This window comes from Leuciscus leuciscus (assembly GCF_965113295.1).
Source record: "Leuciscus leuciscus genome assembly, chromosome: 9".
Taxonomy (NCBI): domain Eukaryota; kingdom Metazoa; phylum Chordata; class Actinopteri; order Cypriniformes; family Leuciscidae; genus Leuciscus; species Leuciscus leuciscus.
In genome coordinates this window covers 37,685,595-37,707,186 of record NC_138733.1, presented here as the reverse complement: position 1 = coordinate 37,707,186, position 21,592 = coordinate 37,685,595, and the positions used below count along the sequence as shown (strand labels likewise).

Below are 21,592 nucleotides of genomic sequence, written 5' to 3'. Positions count from 1 at the left end.
AGTTCTTCCCATGTTTCATCATCGGACTCGCGATCAGATTGATATGGTAAAATCGGCGTCATCGTTACTGTTCATTTATCGTTACGTTACATCGTTACTGTACAGTGTGTACAATCACTGAGCTTTAGGAAGCCTCCAGAGCTGTAGTTCAGTTCTGGTAATGGGCGCTTAACTTCAGACAGGCGCTGTAAGCGGTAGACCAATCACAACAGAGTGGGCCATCTGGCCAATCAGAGCAGAGTAGACCAATCACAACAGAGTGGGCCATCTGGCCAATCAGAGCAGAGTAGACCAATCACAACAGACTGGGTCATCTGACCAATCAGAGCAGAGTAGACCAATCACAACAGACTAGGCCATCTGGCCAATCAGAGCAAAGTAGACCAATCACAACAGACTGGGCCATCTAGCAAATCAGAGCAGAGTAGACCAATCACAACAGACTGGGCCATCTGACCAATCAGAGCAGAGTAGACCAATCACAACAGACTGGGCCATCTGACCAATCAGAGCAGAGTAGACCAATCACAACAGACTAGGCCATCTGACCAATCAGAGCAGAGTAGACCAATCACAACAGACTGGGCCATCTGACCAATCAGAGCAGAGTAGACCAATCAGAGGTGGGACAAAGTCATTGTTATGCAAGTCACAAGTAAGTCTCAAGTCTTTGCCCTCGAGTCCCGAGTCAAGTCGAGTCAAAGATGAGGCAAGTCCCGAGTCGAGTCAAAAGTCAAAGCCAACAAGTCTCAAGTCGAGTCCAAAGTCCTACCATTTTAGTTTCGAGTCATTTCAAGTCCTCTTACCACAGAAATAAAATTTATACAAATCATGTACGTCTGTAAGATTTGTATTTATTTAAACCTCTTTTTATACAATGACATTAATCAAATACAGTAAAAAACAGAAAATTAAATTTTCACAAAAAATGCTTGTATTTCAACAGCATATTGCACTAGAACAATGCACAGCATGCAGCTTCAGTCCTGTATTGTATTAACCTCATATTGCAAAACAGTTTAACTTTCGAATTAGACATGGGTCGTTTTAGCCTAAACCTTTTTAAACATGTCATTGTCATCAATAAAATCCTCACTCCTCAAAATTATCACTTCTGAAAAACTGGACCAACCTGATAATATAATTGGAATGCGTGTTGCAGTGTGTATGCGGTGCAAGACCAGCACGCGCAATAGTGCTTTCACATATGCTGCGTTTGCAGTGCGTGATCCGCGGCTGTACCACAAATACATACTCACTATTATATTTAAAATCCAGAAGTTATTAGCATCTTTTATTAAAAAAAAAAAAAATTGTCAGCATTGCGATTCTCTTTGTACACACGTAGACACTCTTTAATAGACGTATTCACGTTTAAATACAATTTAAACAACGTATTATTTAATGCATTACTCTTATATAATTATATATTAAGTTGCTCAAGCAAGTGGTAAAATATTTAACCATGTACTTATATTAAAATCGCATAGCCTACATTTTAAATTAAAACTTAAAATTGACAAAAACAGCTGACTCATACTCTTTCTTTTGCATAATTTAAATCTTTATACAATAAATCTCGCATGTCACAAAGAACTTGTTTTTCCACCTCCACGAATGAGACGAGTGTTATGTTGCCTTGTTGAAATATGTATTTTCCCTTGATTTAGGCTACCCCGGTCTTAACGTCTCAGCATTGCGATTCTCTTTGTACACATATACACTCTTTAATAGACGTATGCACGTTTAAACACAATTTAAACAACGTATAGGCCTATTATTCAATGCATTACTTCTACTTATAAAGCAAGTGGTCAAATATTTAACCATGTAGGCTACTTGTATAAAAAAACAGCCGACTCTCATGTCTTTTATTTTATATTTAAATTAATACAATAAATCTCACATGTCACAATAAGGAACATGTTTTTCCACCTCCACGAATGAGACGAGTGTCGTTCATTATGTCGCCTTGTTGAGGTAAATTGTAGTTTTCCTTGCTTTACCCTGGTCTTAAAGTGAAAATAGTATTTAATTAAATACATTTGTGGTGAGATTACTACATTTTATTTAATTAATCGCGTTTATGGTGAAATTACTCAATTTTTCATTTTGACCACGAAACATGCGCTGTCACTTTAATTCAGCGCGTGCAGCACATGTGCAGCACAGCAGAAATAGACTCGGTGCGGAAACGATCGCGGCACTGCTGTATACGCACCGCACCTGGAACGGATCGACGGACTGCAACCGCGTGCAGTGTGAAAGCTCTAACCTGTTAACATGGGTACGGAAAAAAATACGCACCGCTGGCGCATACGCACTGCAAACGGAGTTTGTGTGAAACGGGCGTTAGATGCTGTCGAATCAAAACAACGTGGGACTACAGTGATTGGATGTCGTGCAGGCAGCGCGCGCGCTCGCTGCATGCATACAGCTTTTTTTCACAGATGCAGATAAACTGAGAGCGGCGCGGCTGTGTGGACATTTTTTTCCCCAGTTTTCATGGGAAGTAGCAAGTCTTCTCGAGTCAAAAGGCGCAAGTCCAAGTGAAGTCACGAGTCATTGATGTTAAAGTCCAAGTCGAGTTGCAAGTCTTTGTACATTTTGTCGAGTCGAGTCTGAAGTCATCAAATTCATGACTCGAGTCTGACTCGAGTCCAAGTCACATGACTCGAGTCCACACCTCTGAGACCAATCACAACAGACTGGGCCATCTGACCAATCAGAGCAGAGTAGACCAATCACAACAGACTAGGCCATCTGGCCAATCAGAGCAGAGTAGACCAATCACAACAGACTGGGCCATCTGACCAATCAGAGCAGAGTAGATCAATCACAACAGACTGGGCCATCTGACCAATCAGAGCAGAGTAGACCAATCACAACAGACTGGGCCATCTGACCAATCAGAGCAGAGTAGACCAATCACAACAGACTGGGCCATCTGACCAATCAGAGCAGAGTAGACCAATCACAACGACTGGGCCATCTGACCAATCAGAGCAGAGTAGACCAATCACAACAGACTGGGCCATCTGACCAATCATAGCAGAGCAGCTCGTGGAAAGGAGGGATTTAGAGAGACTGATTAATCTAACGAGTCTTTTCAGAATGTGATGTGCAATGTATATTATGGAAAATGAAAGTGTTTTTTTGTGGTTTTTTTTACCTTGGATGCATGTAAACCTGTTGTAGGAGACTCCAAAACAACATTAGGAGACTTTAAATTATTATAATAATGGTCATGGGGAGTAATTCAATAAGCAAATACAAAATGACATGGAACATCATAGAAAAAGGAATTCAAATAAGCATGAGTAGTATGAGTACACTCAATTAGTCAAGTTTTATTAATCCAAGTATTTGAAGACAAATAAATATTTACTGTCCATACAAGGAACCAGAATTATTTCCCCCAGCGCTTATCTCAGAAATCAATGTATTTAAACACTTCTCTATTCTCTCCTGTGTGTTGTATATATCAGGCAGTGGTAAGTTTTCTCATCTTTAGTTCATTTAAGTTCTGCACTCAGCCTTTTACGGTTTAACACTCATGTTCTCCCTACATGCTAATAATGCGTGTGGCATATGTCACACGTGGTTTGATTAAACGTACCACACTTCTCCTGGAAATGAATCCTGACCTCTAATCCTGAGCATTTATGTGTACATTGTGAGTGCTTTCAGGTCAATGCAGTTGTGTTTCAGACAGAGACATCTAAATGTGCTGTTAACCTTCATTAAAAGTTGAATTCATTGTGCTTTGTCAAACACTGCTGTCGTTTTAACAGCGTGTCGTGTTAACTTTAACACCGATCTCTAATCGGGCTTCAGTGAGAGCTGAGCATATGTCTTCCTGCCCCACGATCTCTAGGTCATGTGTAACGTTGTGTTCGACAGGGCTTCTTTGAGGAGGAGGAGAGCAAGGAGTTTATCTACAAGGAGCCGAAGCTCACAGGACTGTCAGAGATTTCTCAAAGACTCCTCAAACTCTACTCTGACAAGTTTGGAGCTGATAATGTCAAGATGATCCAAGACTCCAACAAGGTGTGTCCTGCTGGATCCTCCATACCACTTTTTCCCTTTCTCTGACCTTCAACCTCTCCGTGAATAATATCTTGTCTCTGTAAACCCTAATGCTCAAAATAATTAATTGGTTTGAGTAGGGCCAACTTAAAGGAGAAGTTCACTTTTAAAAAAACTTTTGCTGATAATTTACTCACCCCCATGTCATCCAAGATGTCCATGTCTTTCTTTCTTCAGTCGAAAAGAAATTAAGGTTTTTGATGAAAACATTCCAGGATTTTTCCACATATTATGGATTCCATTGGGACCCAAACGGTTCAAGGTCCAAATGACAGTTTCATTGCAGCTTCAAAGGGCTTTAAACGATACCAGACGATGAATAAGGGTCTTATCTAGCGAAACGATCGGTCATTTCAAAAATAAAATAAAAAGTTGACGTTTTATAAGCACAAATGTTCGGCTTGCTCTGTTCTGTGATGCGCGTTCGTGACGTCACGTAATACGCAATTACGTTGAAAAGGTCACGCTTGAAAAATTGAAGAAAATGTTCTTTTTGGCTTTTTAATATTAAAACACTCAGGATGCGCACACGAAATGGGCATTTTAAACGATAAACTGACACAAATACATTTGAAAATGTTTATATGGTCCTCCTTCCGCACATTTGTAAACACATCAAACTTGACCTTTTCAACGTAATTGCGTATTACGTGACGTCACGAACGCGCATCACAGAACAGAGCAAGGCGAACATTTGTGCTTATAAAACGTCAACTTTTTATTTTATTTTTGAAATGACCGATCGTTTCGCTAGATAAGACCCTTATTCATCGTCTGGTATCGTTTAAAGCCCTTTGAAGCGGCAATGAAACTGTCATTTGGACCTTGAACCGTTTGGGTCCCAATGGAATCCATAATATGTGGAAAAATCCTGGAATGTTTTCATCAAAAACCTTAATTTCTTTTCGACTGAAGAAAGAAAGACATGGACATCTTGGATGACATGGGGGTGAGTAAATTATCAGCAAAAGTTTTTTCAAAAGTGAACTTCTCCTTTAAATTATACAAATTAGTTCAATCAAATTAACTTTTATGAGTATTTAGAACTTTCTTTTTCTTTTTAGTTCATATTTAAGTTGAGATTACATTATAATTTTAAGTTGTGTGTGAATAAGCTTACTCAAATATTTCAAGTTAAGAGCAATTAATGTATGATTACAAAATAAAAATCTGCAAGTTCTGCGAACTTAAACGTTACATTTCTTAACTTAGAAAATTTGATGTAACTGATTACCTCAAATTATTTGAGTTTTGCCAACTTATTCGGGTTTACAGTGTAGGAAATCACTTTTATAGTAACTAGTATGAGCATTTTTTTAAAGTTCAGGTGTGTGTTTCACAGGTGAATCCTAAAGACCTGGACCCCAGATTTGCCTACATTCAAGTGACCTATGTAGTGCCTTATTTCAATGAAAAGGAGCAGCTGGAGAAGAAGACCGACTTCGAGCACCATCACAACATCAGTCGCTTTGTCTTTGAGACGCCCTTCACTCTTTCTGGAAAAAAACATGGAGATGTGGAAGAACAGTGCAAAAGAAAAACCATCTTGACCAGTGAGGCACTTAAAATCAACCTCAAAATTTAACCAAAAGGAAACCACTTTCATATATAGACCAAATTTTAGACCAAAACTATTTGTTAGCCATTCTGGAGCTTCTTTCTGACTTGGCCACTTGAATTATACACGCTAGGAGGATTATTTCCTGCATTTTTCTCATGGAAAAATCCAAACCAAAACAATAAAAACTCTCACCGCGCTTTTAACCCATAAATTGATTATGGAAGTAAAATGGTTTGCAAATGCCGTTTCAAGCTGACTTCAAAAGAGCAATGACACGGATACATTGACAAAAAAAAAAAGTGCACTGCAAAATAATTATTTTCTTGCTCAGTATTTTTGTCGTTTTCCAATACAAATCTCGAAACATTCTTATATCGAGACACTTTTACTGGAGAAGCAAAATGGCATAAGAAATCAAGTTTTGTTTACTGAAAAACTGATCAAAATGAAGTGAGTTTATGCCTGAAACATGAAAAGAAAATCTGCCAATTGGGTCAGAAAAATCCACTTGTTTTGCCTTTGAATTAAGTTTATTTTTTCTGACCCCAATAACAGATTTTTTTTTTCTAGTTTTAAGCATTAACCTACTTCATTTTGATGATTTTTTTTCTTTCAGAAAACAAGAATTAGGTAATTTTGATTCTCCAGTAAATGTGTCTTGATTTAATACATTTTATTTCTTATTTGTACTGGAAAACAAGAATACTGAGTATGATTTTTTTTTTTTTTTGCAGTGTGTGCAATCTGTATTTAATAGAATATAAATACTGCTCAATACAACTTTTTTGTATACAGTATGATAGGTGATTTGTATTTTTTGACAGAATATCGACAGAATTAGACAACCAAACACAATGAATTACTTTTCCCTTGAAAAAGTAAAGGAATTACTCTAATTTAATTACAGTTACTTCAGTGTAATTGCATTAAATGCTGTATAGACTATAGAATAATTCTTTATAAAACAATAGTGGATTTAAAATGTATGGTTTTAATGTAACCATCTCCCTTTAAATACTTTGGTCAGTTCAAGAATAATGCAATTTTATATGATTTAGTTGACAGAATCAAAAGAGCAGTTTAATGTCTATCCTTGTATCGTTCAACGGGTAGTGGTTGATATGGGAATACTTTTTAGAGAGAGTAATTAATTCAGTAATCTCATCTCCACTGTGTGTGTCTCCTGCAGCCAGCTCTAGTCTGCCCTTCTTGAAGAAGCGCATCGAGGTGGTGGAACAGCAGAGCACAGAGATGAACCCTATCGAGGTGGCGATCGACGAGATGAGCCGTAAAGTGTCTGAACTCAAACAGCTGTGCAACATGGAGGAGGTGGACATGATCCGCCTGCAGCTCAAACTACAGGGCAGTGTCAGTGTTAAGGTGAGCTACTCGTACAGTGTGGATGAATATATATCCTGAATTACTCTTCAGTCATATCGCATCATCAGAAATGCATGTCAGGTGGTTCTTTGTCTCCACGTTGTGCATTTGAAATTGTTTAATGCACAACTCGCCGTTTCTGATTCTTTACGTTAAAGGGATAGTTCACCCAAAAATGAAAATCCTGAGATAATTTACTCACCCTCATGCTGTTCTAAACCTGTATGAGTTTCTTTCTTCTGTTGGACACAAAATAAGACATTTTGAAGAACACAAGTAACCAAACAGTTGAAATGAAATGAAATCCATTGACTTCTATAGTAGAAGTAGAAGTCTATACTTCCATTCTCTGCTTTTTTTTTTCCTACTATGGAAGTCAATGGGGTCCATCAACTGTTTGGTTACTTATGTTCTTTAAAATATATTATTTTCTGTTCAGCAGGTTTAGAACAACTTGAGGGTGAGTAAATTATGACAGGATTTTCATTTTCAGTGGTGGACAGTAACGAAGTAAATGTAATTCGTTACTGTACTTAAGTAGCTTTTTTGCGTATCTGTACTTTACTGAAGTATTTCAATTTGGGAAGACTTTTACTTTAACTCCACTACATTTCAAAGTCAAATATCTTACTTTTTACTCTACTACATTTTCAAAATCAGTCGTTCCTTTTTATTTATGAGTGGATAAAAACTTAACTGGTCAAACGAGCCACCTATCACAGTAGCCTACAACGTGCGCGCTTTGTTTTGAACTTGCCTTGGCGGTATCTACTAAGCGCAAACCAGAGCCGTTAAATATGAGAGTTGCGACCATAGTCAGTATATAGGTTGCGACACACACGGCTTGTTCGACTTGAACCGGCGCTGCACAGACCGATCAGTTTGTGACATCAAAGTATAGAGCGAAATCGCGAGAGCGATTGAAAAGCATACAGAGCCGTCTACTCTCTAATCGCTCTTGCGGTATTTTAATGTCATTCACCGATTGGTCTGTGCAGTGTGCCGTTTCAAGTCGAACAAGCCAACTGTGATCTCGCCGCCGCGCGGTCACGTGATTCGTGTAGCTCTCAATAGTTCCAAACAATTTGTGTTGCCAATGATTTTAAGCGGGGCAGAGAGCGGCAGCTATTATTGCAGCAATTATCGGTAAATACTGACGCATAATGAACATTGCTTATTACGCTGACACTAAAATTACTTGCATATAATAGCATTTTTTTTTCTGAGGAGTAATAGAAACACTGCATTAATACGTTTTGGTGTTTAATTTTGTAGGGAAATGGGCTGCTCCCATAATGTAGAATATATATATATATATATGAAGAGTTCAGATGCAAAAGCCTCTAAGTGCCATCTGAAATTTTCTTCTAGAATGGTAATTTTTATCAAGCTCGTATATTTAAGTTCAGTAATTTCACTTAAATGACCTATTAATTGTCATTTAAGTGAAATTACTTAACGTAAATATACAAGCTTTATGAAAATGATCATTCTAGAAGAAAATTTCAGATGGCACTTAGAGGCTTTTGCATCTGAACTCTTCTCATATATATATATATATATATATATATATATATATATATATATATATATATATATATATATATATATAATGTGTGTATATATATATATTCAATGGCATTGTGCAGGTTTATGTTGAATGTATCATAACATTAGGATGTTTATAATTATGACCATAGACGCTCGTGAAAAATATGTACAGTAAATACTGTAAATGTATTATACCTTATGGGAACAGTCCCCTTCCGTCCAAAATTAAAACACACAAAAAATGTATTCAATTCAAATATATATATATATATATATATAGACTAATTAATGTCATTTTATTAATAGATTGATGTGCCAAGAGTGACATTAGAGTCTTCAAGTAGACTGAGTTAAGCAAGAGTCTTGTGACAAAAATTATAATAGGACATTATAGCCATAAAAAAATCATAGTACTTGGATACTTAAGTACATTTGAAGGCAAATACTTTTGTACTTTTACTCAAGTGAATGTTTAAAGGCAGCACTTCTACTTTTACTTGAGTAATATTTTACCTTGAGTATCTTTACTTTAACTCAAGTACATGGTATGTGTACTTTGTCCACCACTGTTCATTTTTGGGTGAACTATTCCTTTAATGACTTTACAGTTTTTTCATAACTCTGGTACCACTAGCATTAGCTATTCCGTCATCTTTACTACGACTTTAATGACGTTTGTGTGTGTTTTTTAGGTAAATGCAGGGCCCATGGCCTACGCCCGAGCCTTCCTTGAGGAGAAGAATGCCAAGAAATACCCAGACAACCAAGTCAAACTCCTGAAAGAGATCTTCAGGTACTTCTTTATTCACTGTTCCGGCCCATCGAGGATTTATAAAAACAGTGAATTTCCTTCGCTCTGGCACAAATCTAGATGTGTGGCCTCAGATATGCTGTGCTCTCTTATGAAGAGTGCAAATCTCTCTGTGCGCTTGCTTGTGCAGTTATTAAGTGACTTACAATAACACTAGGGAATAAGGATATACAGTGAGGAAAATAAGTATTTGAACACCCTGCTATTTTGCAAGTTCTCCCACTTGGAAATCATGGAGGGGTCTGAAATTGTCATCGTAGGTGCTGTCACTGTGAGAGAAATAATCCAAAAAAAATAAAAATCCAGAAATCACAATATATGATTTTTTAACTATTTATTTGTATGATACAGCTGCAAATAAGTATTTGAACACCTGTCTATCAGCTAGAATTCTGACCCTCAAAGACCTGTTAGTCTGCCTTTAAAATGTCCACCTCCACTCCATTTATTATCCTAAATTAGATGCACCTGTTTGAGGTCGTTAGCTGCATAAAGACACCTGTCCACCCCATATCACCGGGGAGTATGCCGGGAGTGTTGACATTCGAATTGTTGTCAAACAAAATGGAGGCTAGCTAGACCCTCCCCTCCTCCTCCCCTCCCTTCCGGCATAAAGGAAAGTCAAAGTAGTCACTAAAAACAAAGTAAAGTTTTACTGATACTTCATTCAATGTGTAATGTCGCCAAGTTAGATAAATGCTTTTATATATTGCAGAACAGAATGCAAAAGAGAAACATTGTCTTAAAATCGTTTCGCCACCTGAGGTTATAACTATAACTATAGCTCCCATACAAGGACGCAATAATAGCAAGATAACGTTAGCTTCGCGTTTCCCAGTGAGCATCAACAACGGCGGCGGCGTAAACAAATTTAGTCAAAGTTGTCGATAGCCTATAAATGAACATTCAAATCCATAACAAACAGTGGGTGAAAACAATCATTCACACAAATTGTAACCCTACTGTGAATTTGCTTGACCATTTACAATAGAGATTGATCACTAGCTGCTAGAAACATATATGTTGTATTCACCAAAGCTAACGCTGACTGCATAGTTCTAGCTAATTACATCCTTGTGTTGGTTTGGCGAACATGAACGTCAATTTAACGTTACCTGTTCTGCAAAAACAGAGCAACTGAATGTCGGATTGGAAGCCCTTCTGCCGGCGGAGTTCTCGCCACCTTTCGAGGGTTTTTCCGATGTAAATTCGGGACTTCGCGCGTTCCTTATCCTTGTCCCTTATCCTTGTTATTGCTCTTCTTTGCAATTTGTTCATCGGAACGTCGTCTCTTTATTCGTGTGTCGGACATAATTCAAACTTCCCTCTTCATGCTTCTCTCTCCTTATGTTGCCCCCTTCATGTGTACCCCCAAACCACACCCCTCAAATACTTCTTGTCGGTGATTGGCTGGAGCACTGTTTGTTGTGTTTCGTGGTGCGGGTGAGCCCAGTTTGTTTTTGTTGCCGTTTGTGGAGCCTGTGGTGTCTACAGAGACCGCGTTTTTTTACAGTGTGTTCAGGGGACAGGCAGCTAGCGGATAGTGAGGAGATGTTTGCTGTATGTGACAAAAAATGTTTTGGCCTAAAAAACGCGTGACATCACTTAGAGCACCTTTAAGTTTGGCAGTGACCATTTGGATGATCCAGAGGAGTCATGGGAGAAAGTCATGTGGTCAGATGAGACCAAAATATAACTTTTTGGTCATAATTCCACTAACCGTGTTTGGAGGAAGAAAAATGATGAGTACCATCCCAAGAACACCATCCCTACTGTGAAGCATGGGGGTGGTAGCATCATGCTTTGGGGGTGTTTTTCAGCACATGGGACAGGGCGACTGCACTGTATTAAGGAGAGGATGACCGGGGCCATGTATTGCGAGATTTTGGGGAACAACCTCCTTCCCTCAGTTAGAGCATTGAAGATGGGTCGAGGCTGGGTCTTCCAACATGACAATGACCCGAAGCACACAGCCAGGATAACCAAGGAGTGGCTCTGTAAGAAGCATATCAAGGTTCTGGCGTGGCCTAGCCAGTCTCCAGACCTAAACCCAATAGAGAATCTTTGGAGGGAGCTCAAACTCCGTGTTTCTCAGCGACAGCCCAGAAACCTGACTGATCTAGAGAAGATCTGTGTGGAGGAGTGGGCCAAAATCCCTCCTGCAGTGTGTGCAAACCTGGTGAAAAACTACAGGAAACGTTTGACCTCTGTAATTGCAAACAAAGGCTACTTTACCAAATATTAACATTGATTTTCTCAGGTGTTCAAATACTTATTTGCAGCTGTATCATACAAATAAATAGTTAAAAAATCATACATTGTGATTTCTTGTTTTTTTTCTTTTTTTGGATTATGTCTCACAGTGGACATGCACCTACGATGACAATTTCAGACCCCTCCATGATTTCTAAGTGGGAGAACTTGCAAAATAGCAGGGTGTTCAAATACTTATTTTCCTCACTGTAGGTTTAAATGACCACAAAGGTTTGGTTTGTTTGGAACTGTGACTGTAATTTGCTGTTTCTCGTCCCTCAGGCAGTTTGCAGACGCATGTGGGCAGGCCCTGAAAGTGAACGAGCGCCTCATAAAAGAAGATCAGCTGGAGTATCAGGAGGAGATGAAAGCTCACTATAAAGACATGCTGACCGAGCTCTCCGCCATCATGAATGAGCAGGTCAGCGCACACACACACACACACACACGCACACAAGCTTCTTCATCCTTCAAAGGTTTGTAGACTCAGCATTAAATGCTAGAAAGAGATGGAAAAGGAAGTGCATATGGCTTCGTTATAAATGTTTGTGCCCCCGCACTTAATTTTGGACAAATACTTTTACAAATCTTTATATTAACTAACTGGCTTTCTATTAATACAGTACTGTGAATGACAACCGTAAGTGGTCTCCCAGTGGCTTACATTATTGGCAGTTTAGTGTTAAGAGATTCATTTACAGCAAAACAAAAGATAACATCTATACTTTCATGTCCGAGAACATTGTTTGTCTTACATGTCATAATGAACTCAGACGAGCTCAGTATCGACTCGTTTTCCATCAGTTTATTTTCGTGAATTTGAATATGTGCAAAGGATTGTGGGTGATTTAAGGCCGCGAAGGATACATCCGATGCGTCCTTCAGAACAGGCCGAATGAAGGACGCGAAACAAAGGATGAGATATTTCAGCGACTTTTGCCTTTAAAGATTAAATGCATCAGATATACAGTAGCTTTGTTATGTAATTGTTTACTGTACTACTAAAACATATAAATACCATAATATGTTTGCAGATATTTAGGAAACATGCTAAGTTCACACATACTTGTTTCTCCGAAAAACAGCCAGTTAATGTGTGTTCCATGTCTGCATGTCTGGTTTTGTTTTGGCCTGTGTGATTCCGACCACTGCCGATACTTAAAACTTGATATTTAGATATTTTTTTTCTGCTCTTTGCTTGTAAGCAGTTACTCTGTATGTTGACTGCATGTTTTTTTCTGCCTTTCAAAGATTCCATTTACAAGACAACCAGGAACCGAACGACACAATGCCACCTGAGCTGCTAGTGAGCTTTGGAAACTGCTTAGACATGTTTATCCAAAATGGCTGCCGGGTTTTTCTGACTAGAGGGTTTAACAGAATTTGTGATTTTAATGAAATAGAAAAGACAAAAAGGAAAAGCATTCTAGTATTGTGGATGAAGCATATGACTGTGTTTTTTTGCATTGCACACACACCCCTACATAAACTCACCAATACCATCTCAACAAGTACATGCATAGCAACAAATATGCCTTTTTATTCTAGAACCTGCTCTTTTAGAAAACAGTGACCTTAATTAACTAAGCAAATCTCTTGTTCAAAATATTTTATAGGGCTTTCACTTCATTGATTTCTGATGTAATTTTTCCACTGATATCTGAATACTCTTAGTATGATTGTCATGTTTCATTCTGTGTATTCCACATAATCGTGATGAACACATCTCTAGTCCCTGAGTGAATGTAAAGCCGTTCTAACATTCTGAGTCCCAGCTCATTCATTTTACAAACGCAAATGTGCTATTTTATACGTTTTTTTATGATTGACAATGTTTTACTGTTACTTTGTGTACTGTTGTAAATTGTAAATAAGAATAATTAAAATGTAAAATGTTTTTTTTTATATATTAAAATATGATATATGATTGTTTGTGTCAATTTTTAATGCATGACACTGATTGAATAAAATGTCCAAAACTGAAAACTTAAACTAACGAGATAAATACAAAAAGGTAAAAAAATATATATATATATATATATAAATAACTTTCAACTAAAGAAAAAAATGCAGGTTGGCAGGTTTGGTTGACGTCTGCTCACTCATTGTGGAAACAATAACATTCTTACATTTGTGTTAAGATTTTAAAAAATAAACAACACTTTTATTCATCAAGGATGCATTAAATTAATCAAAAGTGACAGTGAAGACATTTATAATGTTAAAAAAATAGATGTTTTTAATGTTAATGTTCCCTGAGAGGGGAACGAGACGCTGCGTTTAATGATGACGCTATGGGGAAAGCCTCTGGAGGCTGCGTCTGAAGCACGTGTGCAACTACTCCAGTTAATCTCGACTGGTGCTGCTCACCTGGAGACGCGTGACGGCGGACCGCAGAAGATGCCAAACTTCTGGGGGAATGAGCTCAGGAAGGCACACCTGGAAGACATGGAGATACAGTAGCTTCCACCATTGAGCAGTCCTATGGACACACCAAGTAATGTAGCTTCTCGTGGCCCGCCGACACATGAGAAGGATGAAAGGCGCCATGAAGGAAACTTTCTGACGTGAATGTACTGTAAATGTTCCTGAAGGCCAGCAGAAATGAGATGTACAGTCTCTCTGCTTGACTCAGGCAAACACAGTTATATCGAATCATTCGTCATCAATAGCAATTCACTTCCGTGATTTAGTAAGATTGGGTTCATCTCAGCAGCGAACCGCACCTCAGACCACCAAACAGACTCAAGTTTGAGACAGACAACAGCGTGAAAACTCAGACGTCAATCAAACCCTTAGGGTTAGGGTGTTTTCACACTTGCAGTTTAGATCGAAACAGGGCACCGTTTCACACGGCGTGTCAAAACCCAGATTGCCTATAGGAGCTGAGCTGAGTTCTGTTGCACTGCAACTGTGGCTCAATTCATATTAATGTAAAAGCAACTCTGACTCGGGTGCGCACTCGTTCAGGAAGTAAAGTAACCAGCGCATGCGTTTTAGCCAAAGATGACATTAGCTCAACAAAACACATGACAGTTTGATGATGTAACTTGGATGCTGCTCCTCCAAAAAATCAGTTTGCAAGCCTTCATGCAATGCACGTATACAGTTATATAAAAAAAAGATATATAAAAAAAAAAAAAAAAAGTTGTTCACTTTGCTTAGCACCAAATTAATAAAATAAAAATAAAACTATATTCACCCATTCTGTTTTCTATCAAGGGCCACCGTGCAAGTTTGTGATAACGTAAATTGAACGAAACACACCAAGGGTTCAATAGAATGAAGTGAGTGTGAAACCAGAGCAACGCTGAGAGGAGCAGAAAACGGTGAAAGCCCCCTTAGTTTCATCTATATATTTAATTTCATCTATTATTATTTTTTTAACCATATTTGGCCAGGAAAGATTTTATTCGTGAAACTTCAGTATCACATGAATTTATGTTTAAGTGATCCAATTAAGTAGCCTCAACGTTATTTTATATCGTTCCCGGACAGAATTAATTTAATATATTTTTCTTACATCATTCAATTATAAAACTAGCTAACTGATAAACTATAAGAAGGTTTCTCTGGCACCAAATGAGCAAAATGAGCATTAAAATGATAACATAAGGACTTGGTGACAATGCTTCATTTCATATTTTATTGTATATTATTATTATTTCTCTTATTAATCTAACAATTCAAATTTTCACAGAAAATAAATTATTGCAACCATGCAAAAAATGTTGTCTTTATGGGAACAGTTTAAAATTATTTACCAATTTAGAATTGTTACTAAAGCCTGTTCCAGTTGCAAAAATACTGATGCAAAAAGTGTTATAACTCATTAAAAAAGGCTCTCCATGTAAAATGAATTGGCAATAGTTTAATGTGTTGAAGCAGGTGAAGATGAAGAGGTTATTCCAGTTTCTCATCTCCTTCCTCCACATCTTTGAGACTGAGCACCTCCAGTGTTCCCTTTCCTTTAGTCTCACAGCGGATCAGCTCATCAATTTCACGGAAGCAACCTGGATCTATCAAACACACCTGAAAAGGCAGGAAACACCATTACCTTAACTCAAACAAAAGGGAAAAATAGATAATATCAATATTTAATCATAATAGCATATGCATTTCCAGTATGTGATATTTAGATGCCACATTAAATCTGCCAAATCTATCTAGTCTTCATTTCCATTTTAGTACAAACATCCTCAAATTATATAATTATTATTATTTTTGCCCCATCAGATTTACGTTGGGGAAAATATAGGGTGCTGTTGAGCTCAGGAGGGCCGAACACTCTGTTCTTCTTAGAATGATCATTACATATGCAATTTGCGGTTCAGGACACTGAAAATTAACTGTATTAAATTCATGAATGAATCCAAAATGGCAATGAATGACAAATGATAGAAAGCAACAGATGGGACAAAATAATTTGATACTTTTTTAAAAATAGATGTACATTAAATTATATGTAATGTGTATGGGTTTCTTTGTCCTTCATTTTATTACACATTTTTCACTTGATCTTTTTATAAATAATAGATGTACATTAAATTATATGTAATGTGTATGCGTTTCTTTGTCCTTCATTTTATTACACATTTTTCACTTGATCTTTTTATAAATGTTTACTTATAAATATTTGAAGACTACGTGCTGTTTAAATGTATTTTTTATAATTATCAACATAAATATCAGTAACACATCAGTACAATAAGGTGTCATTAGTTAACATTAATGTATTAACTAACAAACAAACATTGAGCAATACATTTGTTACAGTATTTATTCATCTTTATTGTTAGTTAATAAAAAAGTCCAAGCGTTTTTGGTCGAAATTGGTCCAGAACACTAGTTCTGGTGCCGTGGTGCACAACATCTAGTTCATGATACGCTTTTTTTTTTCCTACTGCAACTAGTTTATAAAAGCATAACACTTGCTCTAACTGACAGCCGGAAGCAAGTACAGTAACACATCTTTAAAAAAACAGAACAGACTGCAGAGAAATACTAAATTGATGCTAAAAATCATTTTATCTAAAATCATGTTATTTAAAAATTAAAGTTCATTTAACGCACCACTGCTAAAAACATATAAAACTCACTTATGAACTCGTCTGTTGTTGGATAACTAGTGGATTAGTTGATCATGCTGGCATATCCCTTGTTTATAGACCAATAATATCTGGTTAAATATTTGGTTACGTCCTTGACATCCAGTACGTAAAACGAAATGAATGAATTCATAAATTGACCCAAAAGACTCTTACCATTTCAAGCTGATCATCAAAGTCCTCGTCCTCCACTGCCTTTATTAACGGTCTGAGCTTTTCTTTCAGTCTCTTCCCATCCTTGGCTGGCAAGACGAAGCGCAGCCGCATGTGAGCTCTCTGAATCTGAATGGACTCCTTCAGCTGCTTGATGACCTCAAGAGCCTGGAGGGGCGGCACTGACCTTCATCAGTATCACGGTCTCAGACTCTCAGGGAACTGTTTACACGACACCGTTTTCAACTAAAAACGTTAAACAGGGTTCCCACGCCTTGGTTAACTTCAAATTCAAGGACTTTCCAGGTCCAATACCCTCAAATTCAAGGACACATTTGTTGTGTTCAACAACAAACGTTGAGGTTCCATCGTAGTAGTTTTGTGTGTGTGTGAGTGAATGTCATGGCAACGTACAACACAAAGTACCTCGCGCGGGAAACACTTAATGTAATGCGTAAATGCGCGTAACAAACGTAAATCAAGTAAGCTAGTATTCATTTGCCACGAAGTGTTGGCGAAATACACTTTCATCCGAACGATGAAATAATATGGATTTTTTTTCCGGAAAACTTCTTGCACAAAATAAATTCAAGCACTTTTGTTTTTTTAAGATTCATTAACTTGGACCCAAGTTATGACAAACTTGAAAGGATTTCAAGGACCCGTGGGAACCCTGGTTAAACTTTTTGTGCGTAAACTTTCATTTACATTTGAAAGCGGTCTCCGTGTAAACAACAAAAACACGAATCTCTGAAGACGATGACGTCATGCACATGCGTATTACGTGTTCAGTCTATAGCGCAGAAGACAGTGTTTCTAGTCGTTTTCGCAGATCGTGTGAAAGAGGATTGTTTTGATAATGGTGTCGTCTGTACACGGAAAACTCAAACGAAACACTTCTCAGTTTTAAGCGCATCGTTGTCGTGTAAACGTACCCTTAGAGACCATATTACTATCAACCAGGGCTTGACATTAACACCCACCAACCGGGTGGATTTCAGCAGTGGCGTGTAACGCAGTCACTCCTACTAGCCAATTTGTGTATTGCGAATAATTTTACTCATTCCCACAGATTTTGGGGTTCACACCCAAAGTTTGCACGCATAAAGCCATCACTAAGACCTAAATTGAGCTCATTTCCACTGCTTATAGCGCTTAAATACACACAAAATAATTACAAATTGCCGGTCTTGGCGAGTATTCACGTAAACGGTCAGTTATACTTTAAGTTAAAGTAAACAGTTGAGAAAGAAAACGCACGTGTAACAGTATAATGGATCTGTGCATCGGGTCTTAAAGTGACAGCAGCCTAATAAACCTGCTGCCAAATTATGAGATAAAATATAAAATATCTATATCGCAGTTCAATGTCAAAATTATGGCCAATGAAAATGCTGATTGGCTAGTAACTTTGGAAAACCACTAGCCACAGTAGCTGGTGAGTAAAAGTTAATGTCAAGCCCTGCTATCAAACGTTACAAACAAGCATCATTTGATGTTAGTGACCTCTTCAGTGATCATGTAATTAACCTGGTGTGCAGCTAAACATTTCACAGATCGTCACATGATCAAGGTCTACTGACCTGCTGTTTAGTGCTTTTGTTTGCCTTGACGGAGAAGTGAATGTCCTTCATCGCTCTCTCTATAAGGCTGACTGTGTAGGGGCGTTTGGTCTCAGGATTCACACATTTTTCTGCCACAATAGTTGCAATATCACGAAACATCTGTTCCAGCTGACTCTGCCGTTCCCTGTCTGACACCTGTAGTTCTCCTTTAGATAAAATCTGAAAAAAAGTGTCAAAACAACCCATTTATGTAGAAACATTTAAGGATTGGTAGAAAACATGTCAACTGAATACACTGTTATAATGATGAAAACAATCGTCTTGAATATTATGAAGCACACAGATCATAATAGAGTCTGTAAATTGACCTGTTTGCATATTTCTGTCAAGTCATCTGTGCCAAAAGCGTTTGAAAGGTCCTCTTTCTTCGCCACTTGACCCTTAGACACATTCACAAACACTGTGTTTGTCTGCAGGACTTCATCAAGATCTTTCTCCCTGTAAGTACAGTTGATTTGTGCGTTACATTAATGTCACTTAAGAAAATTATTAATTGTTTTACCAAGCGATCATGAAATTCCATCAAATGACGTTACAAATCCCTTAAGACAGAGTTTCCCAAATGGGAGTTTGTGGGTTGATAAAAGCTATCAATTAACTGCATCATAAGTCGTCAAATTAAAATAAATTTAAATGATATTACTATATAGCTTTTCAAATAGAAAAAGGCTGTTTGAGTTTTTAGACCGAAAAGCCCACTGGGTTCATTTACACACGTACAGCTTGAGGGTTTAAAATTGGTCAGTCAAGAATTAAGGACATAATTATTAATAACTTAGTGGAAAAAAGAAAAGAAAAAAAGTATATACTTAATTTTTTTTTTTTTTTTATTGTACAATACATAGTAATATATGTCTTTTTTTTTTTTACAATTAAGAGGTTATGTCTGTCTTTTTTTTTTCTTTTTTTACAATTAAGAGGTTATATTAATAATATCAAATACTTTATTAAATATAATTTCATTATTAATATAGTCTGGGTTCCTAAAAACACCCGTGTGAATGTGATGTGGACTGAGACACTAATCACAAGTCACTGTAAAGATTGTATTTTTAATTTGAAGGTCTTACACCAGGTTCTCCAACCTGCAGATACACACACTTGATCGTTTCTGCAGTGTATTTTTGCTGAAGAAGCACTTACATACGCCAAACTTTACAGTTTTATTCTGATCTATATTCTGAAGCCGTATCCCAAATATCCTCGGTGAAAACCTTTTACTCTATGTAAAAAAATAAAAATAAAAATGTTAACCTGACTTCATCCAATGTTCAGATTTTTGTTCTATAAATGTATGCAAATTAGTGCAAATTTAAACATAACATTTCAGAAAACTTGTAATACAAATTTTTTTTTTGCAATTCATTAAATGTAATCAATCAACTGGGGAAGTATGGTTGTATCTATTAGTTGTTGTGTTATACACCTGGTGTCTTGCCTTAAACGTGAATACGTATATGAACGATTGTATAACTGTACAGTGTAAAGGACACGTTTGGATTTGAAATAAAAATGAATAAATGTTATGTTTGTAGTAAACAGCCGCGAGCCAGCTGCGCACTGCAAATGCGTCATGAGTGAAAACACGATGAGCGCGTGCTGCTCCTGCACCGCAGAGTATATGAGTGAACCATAGACGGTAGAAAACATGTGAACCTGGTGCTAGTTGACAAGTGTTGCTACCATAGTGTGAACACTCTTTAAAAGCTACTATTTCTATATAATATCAACTAAACAAAACAAAACAAAAACAATCAAAAGTACGCAATAAAAATCCAATAGTGATATATCATTAATTTAAGACTTTAACACTGTTATAATAGCTATAATAACAGAATAAACACATTATTAAAAAAAAAATCATATAATGAGTTTTTCATAAGACTCACGCTCCAGATCTCCAGCTCATAACTTTGTTTTTATAACAGGCTATTTCAAATCGTTTCCCTCCTTTCTTCATCCTCACGACGGCAACATTTGTTAGCCTGATCTGGTTTGTAGGAGTAAATATTGACATGGTTGATTATGTTCAGCTCAACGCGGTGCTCCAGTGCTCCGTTTCTTCCTGCCTGCTCTTCCTCGCACGCAAACTCGGTGATTATCGGCGAATCCTCGCCGCAGCGACTCATGGAGGACTGGAGGAATGGCACGATGCGCTGCTACATCAATAAGAGATTGAGAGGGGGGCGCAATGCAATGCAACAGATTTCTGCTGCATGCAGAGGCCCTGTCGGTACACGATCCGTTCCACCTGCACGATCCGTTTCACGCATGCGTAGTAGACGCAGTAGAACCGACAGGCCCTTCTAGTCTCCATCAGTAGGTACTGGAGCACAGCTCCATTAAAAGTATTTCAAAGTCCTTCTGCTAGTACACGAAAACATGCAGATACAGTGACACCAGGGGTGCCAGGTCTGCGTAACAGAACCAGCATGATCAAAATTAGCTAATCAAAAAGACTTAACAAAATAGCCCAAACTAGCCCAAATATCAATATCAACGAGACAAGAAATTAAGAGACATACGATTAAGAGTGAATGTGTGCATATTAAAATATATTTGCAAATACTTCAAATGATTTCTTTATAATAACAAGACCTAGGACTTTTACCGTTCTTATTTCTATCTCTTTATTTCCTTAAAAGTTTTTGAATAATTTAATAATTAATCATATTTTTTAAATTAATTATTTCTTATTAATTCCTATATTATTATTCCTTATTTAAATAATAATAATAAAAGCGTAAGGGACACGCAGGGGACCTCGTGAAGCTGGAAGTAGGGTGACGCCTGTAAGGGGAAGCGGGGGTTGCACAGTTGCACTGATTGCACAGACTCAGTCAGGGTGGAAGAAGAACAAGTCCTATTGGTCGCACCTTACTGGCCCAACCAGTCTTGGTTCTCAGAGCTCACACTGATGACTTGGGCTCCTCCCTGACAGATTCCCCTGAGGAAGGACCTTCTTTCTCAGAGGCAGGGCACAATCTGACCACGACACAGTGGGTGACAGGTCCTTGGGAAAGCATGACCTGACAGGTTCCTGAGAGTGCACGGTGGTTAG

At 37.6% G+C, this 21,592-nt stretch overlaps 2 protein-coding genes across 8 annotated transcripts in view; one reads left to right on the top strand and one right to left on the bottom strand.

Moving 5' to 3' along the window:
* Positions 1-13,572, top strand: part of dock10 (dedicator of cytokinesis 10) — a 138,000-nt gene extending 124,428 nt beyond the window's left edge. For all 7 annotated transcript variants that reach the window (XM_082180605.1, XM_082180607.1, XM_082180608.1 and 4 more), the window contains 6 exons: positions 3,904-4,050; positions 5,432-5,642; positions 6,840-7,030; positions 9,274-9,374; positions 11,928-12,066; positions 12,897-13,572. In XM_082180605.1, coding sequence (XP_082036731.1) covers positions 3,904-4,050; positions 5,432-5,642; positions 6,840-7,030; positions 9,274-9,374; positions 11,928-12,066; positions 12,897-12,944 — 837 coding nt within the window. In that variant the 3' untranslated portion in view covers positions 12,945-13,572. The remainder of the gene's footprint in view (positions 1-3,903; positions 4,051-5,431; positions 5,643-6,839; positions 7,031-9,273; positions 9,375-11,927; positions 12,067-12,896) is intronic.
* A 1,696-nt stretch (positions 13,573-15,268) lies between these two features.
* sbds (SBDS ribosome maturation factor) lies at positions 15,269-20,618 on the bottom strand. Its single transcript, XM_082180733.1, has 5 exons — positions 20,421-20,618; positions 18,840-18,969; positions 18,490-18,690; positions 16,910-17,074; positions 15,269-15,677 (listed from the first exon to the last, which is right to left on the bottom strand). The coding sequence occupies exons 1-5, from the start codon at positions 20,546-20,548 to the stop codon at positions 15,549-15,551; spliced, it is 753 nt and encodes a 250-aa protein (XP_082036859.1). The 5' UTR covers positions 20,549-20,618; the 3' UTR covers positions 15,269-15,548.
* Between the last annotated feature and the right edge of the window lie 974 nt (positions 20,619-21,592).

Coding starts and splice junctions, on each gene's coding strand:
- sbds (XM_082180733.1), bottom strand. CDS start 20,548: ATGTCAATATTTACTCCTACAAACCAGATCAGGCTAACAAATGTTGCC. Junction 18,691..18,839: donor TGACAGAAATATGCAAACAG/GTCAATTTACAG, acceptor ACTTTTTTTCAG/ATTTTATCTAAAGGAGAACT. Junction 17,075..18,489: donor ACAAAAGCACTAAACAGCAG/GTCAGTAGACCT, acceptor CCGCCCCTCCAG/GCTCTTGAGGTCATCAAGCA.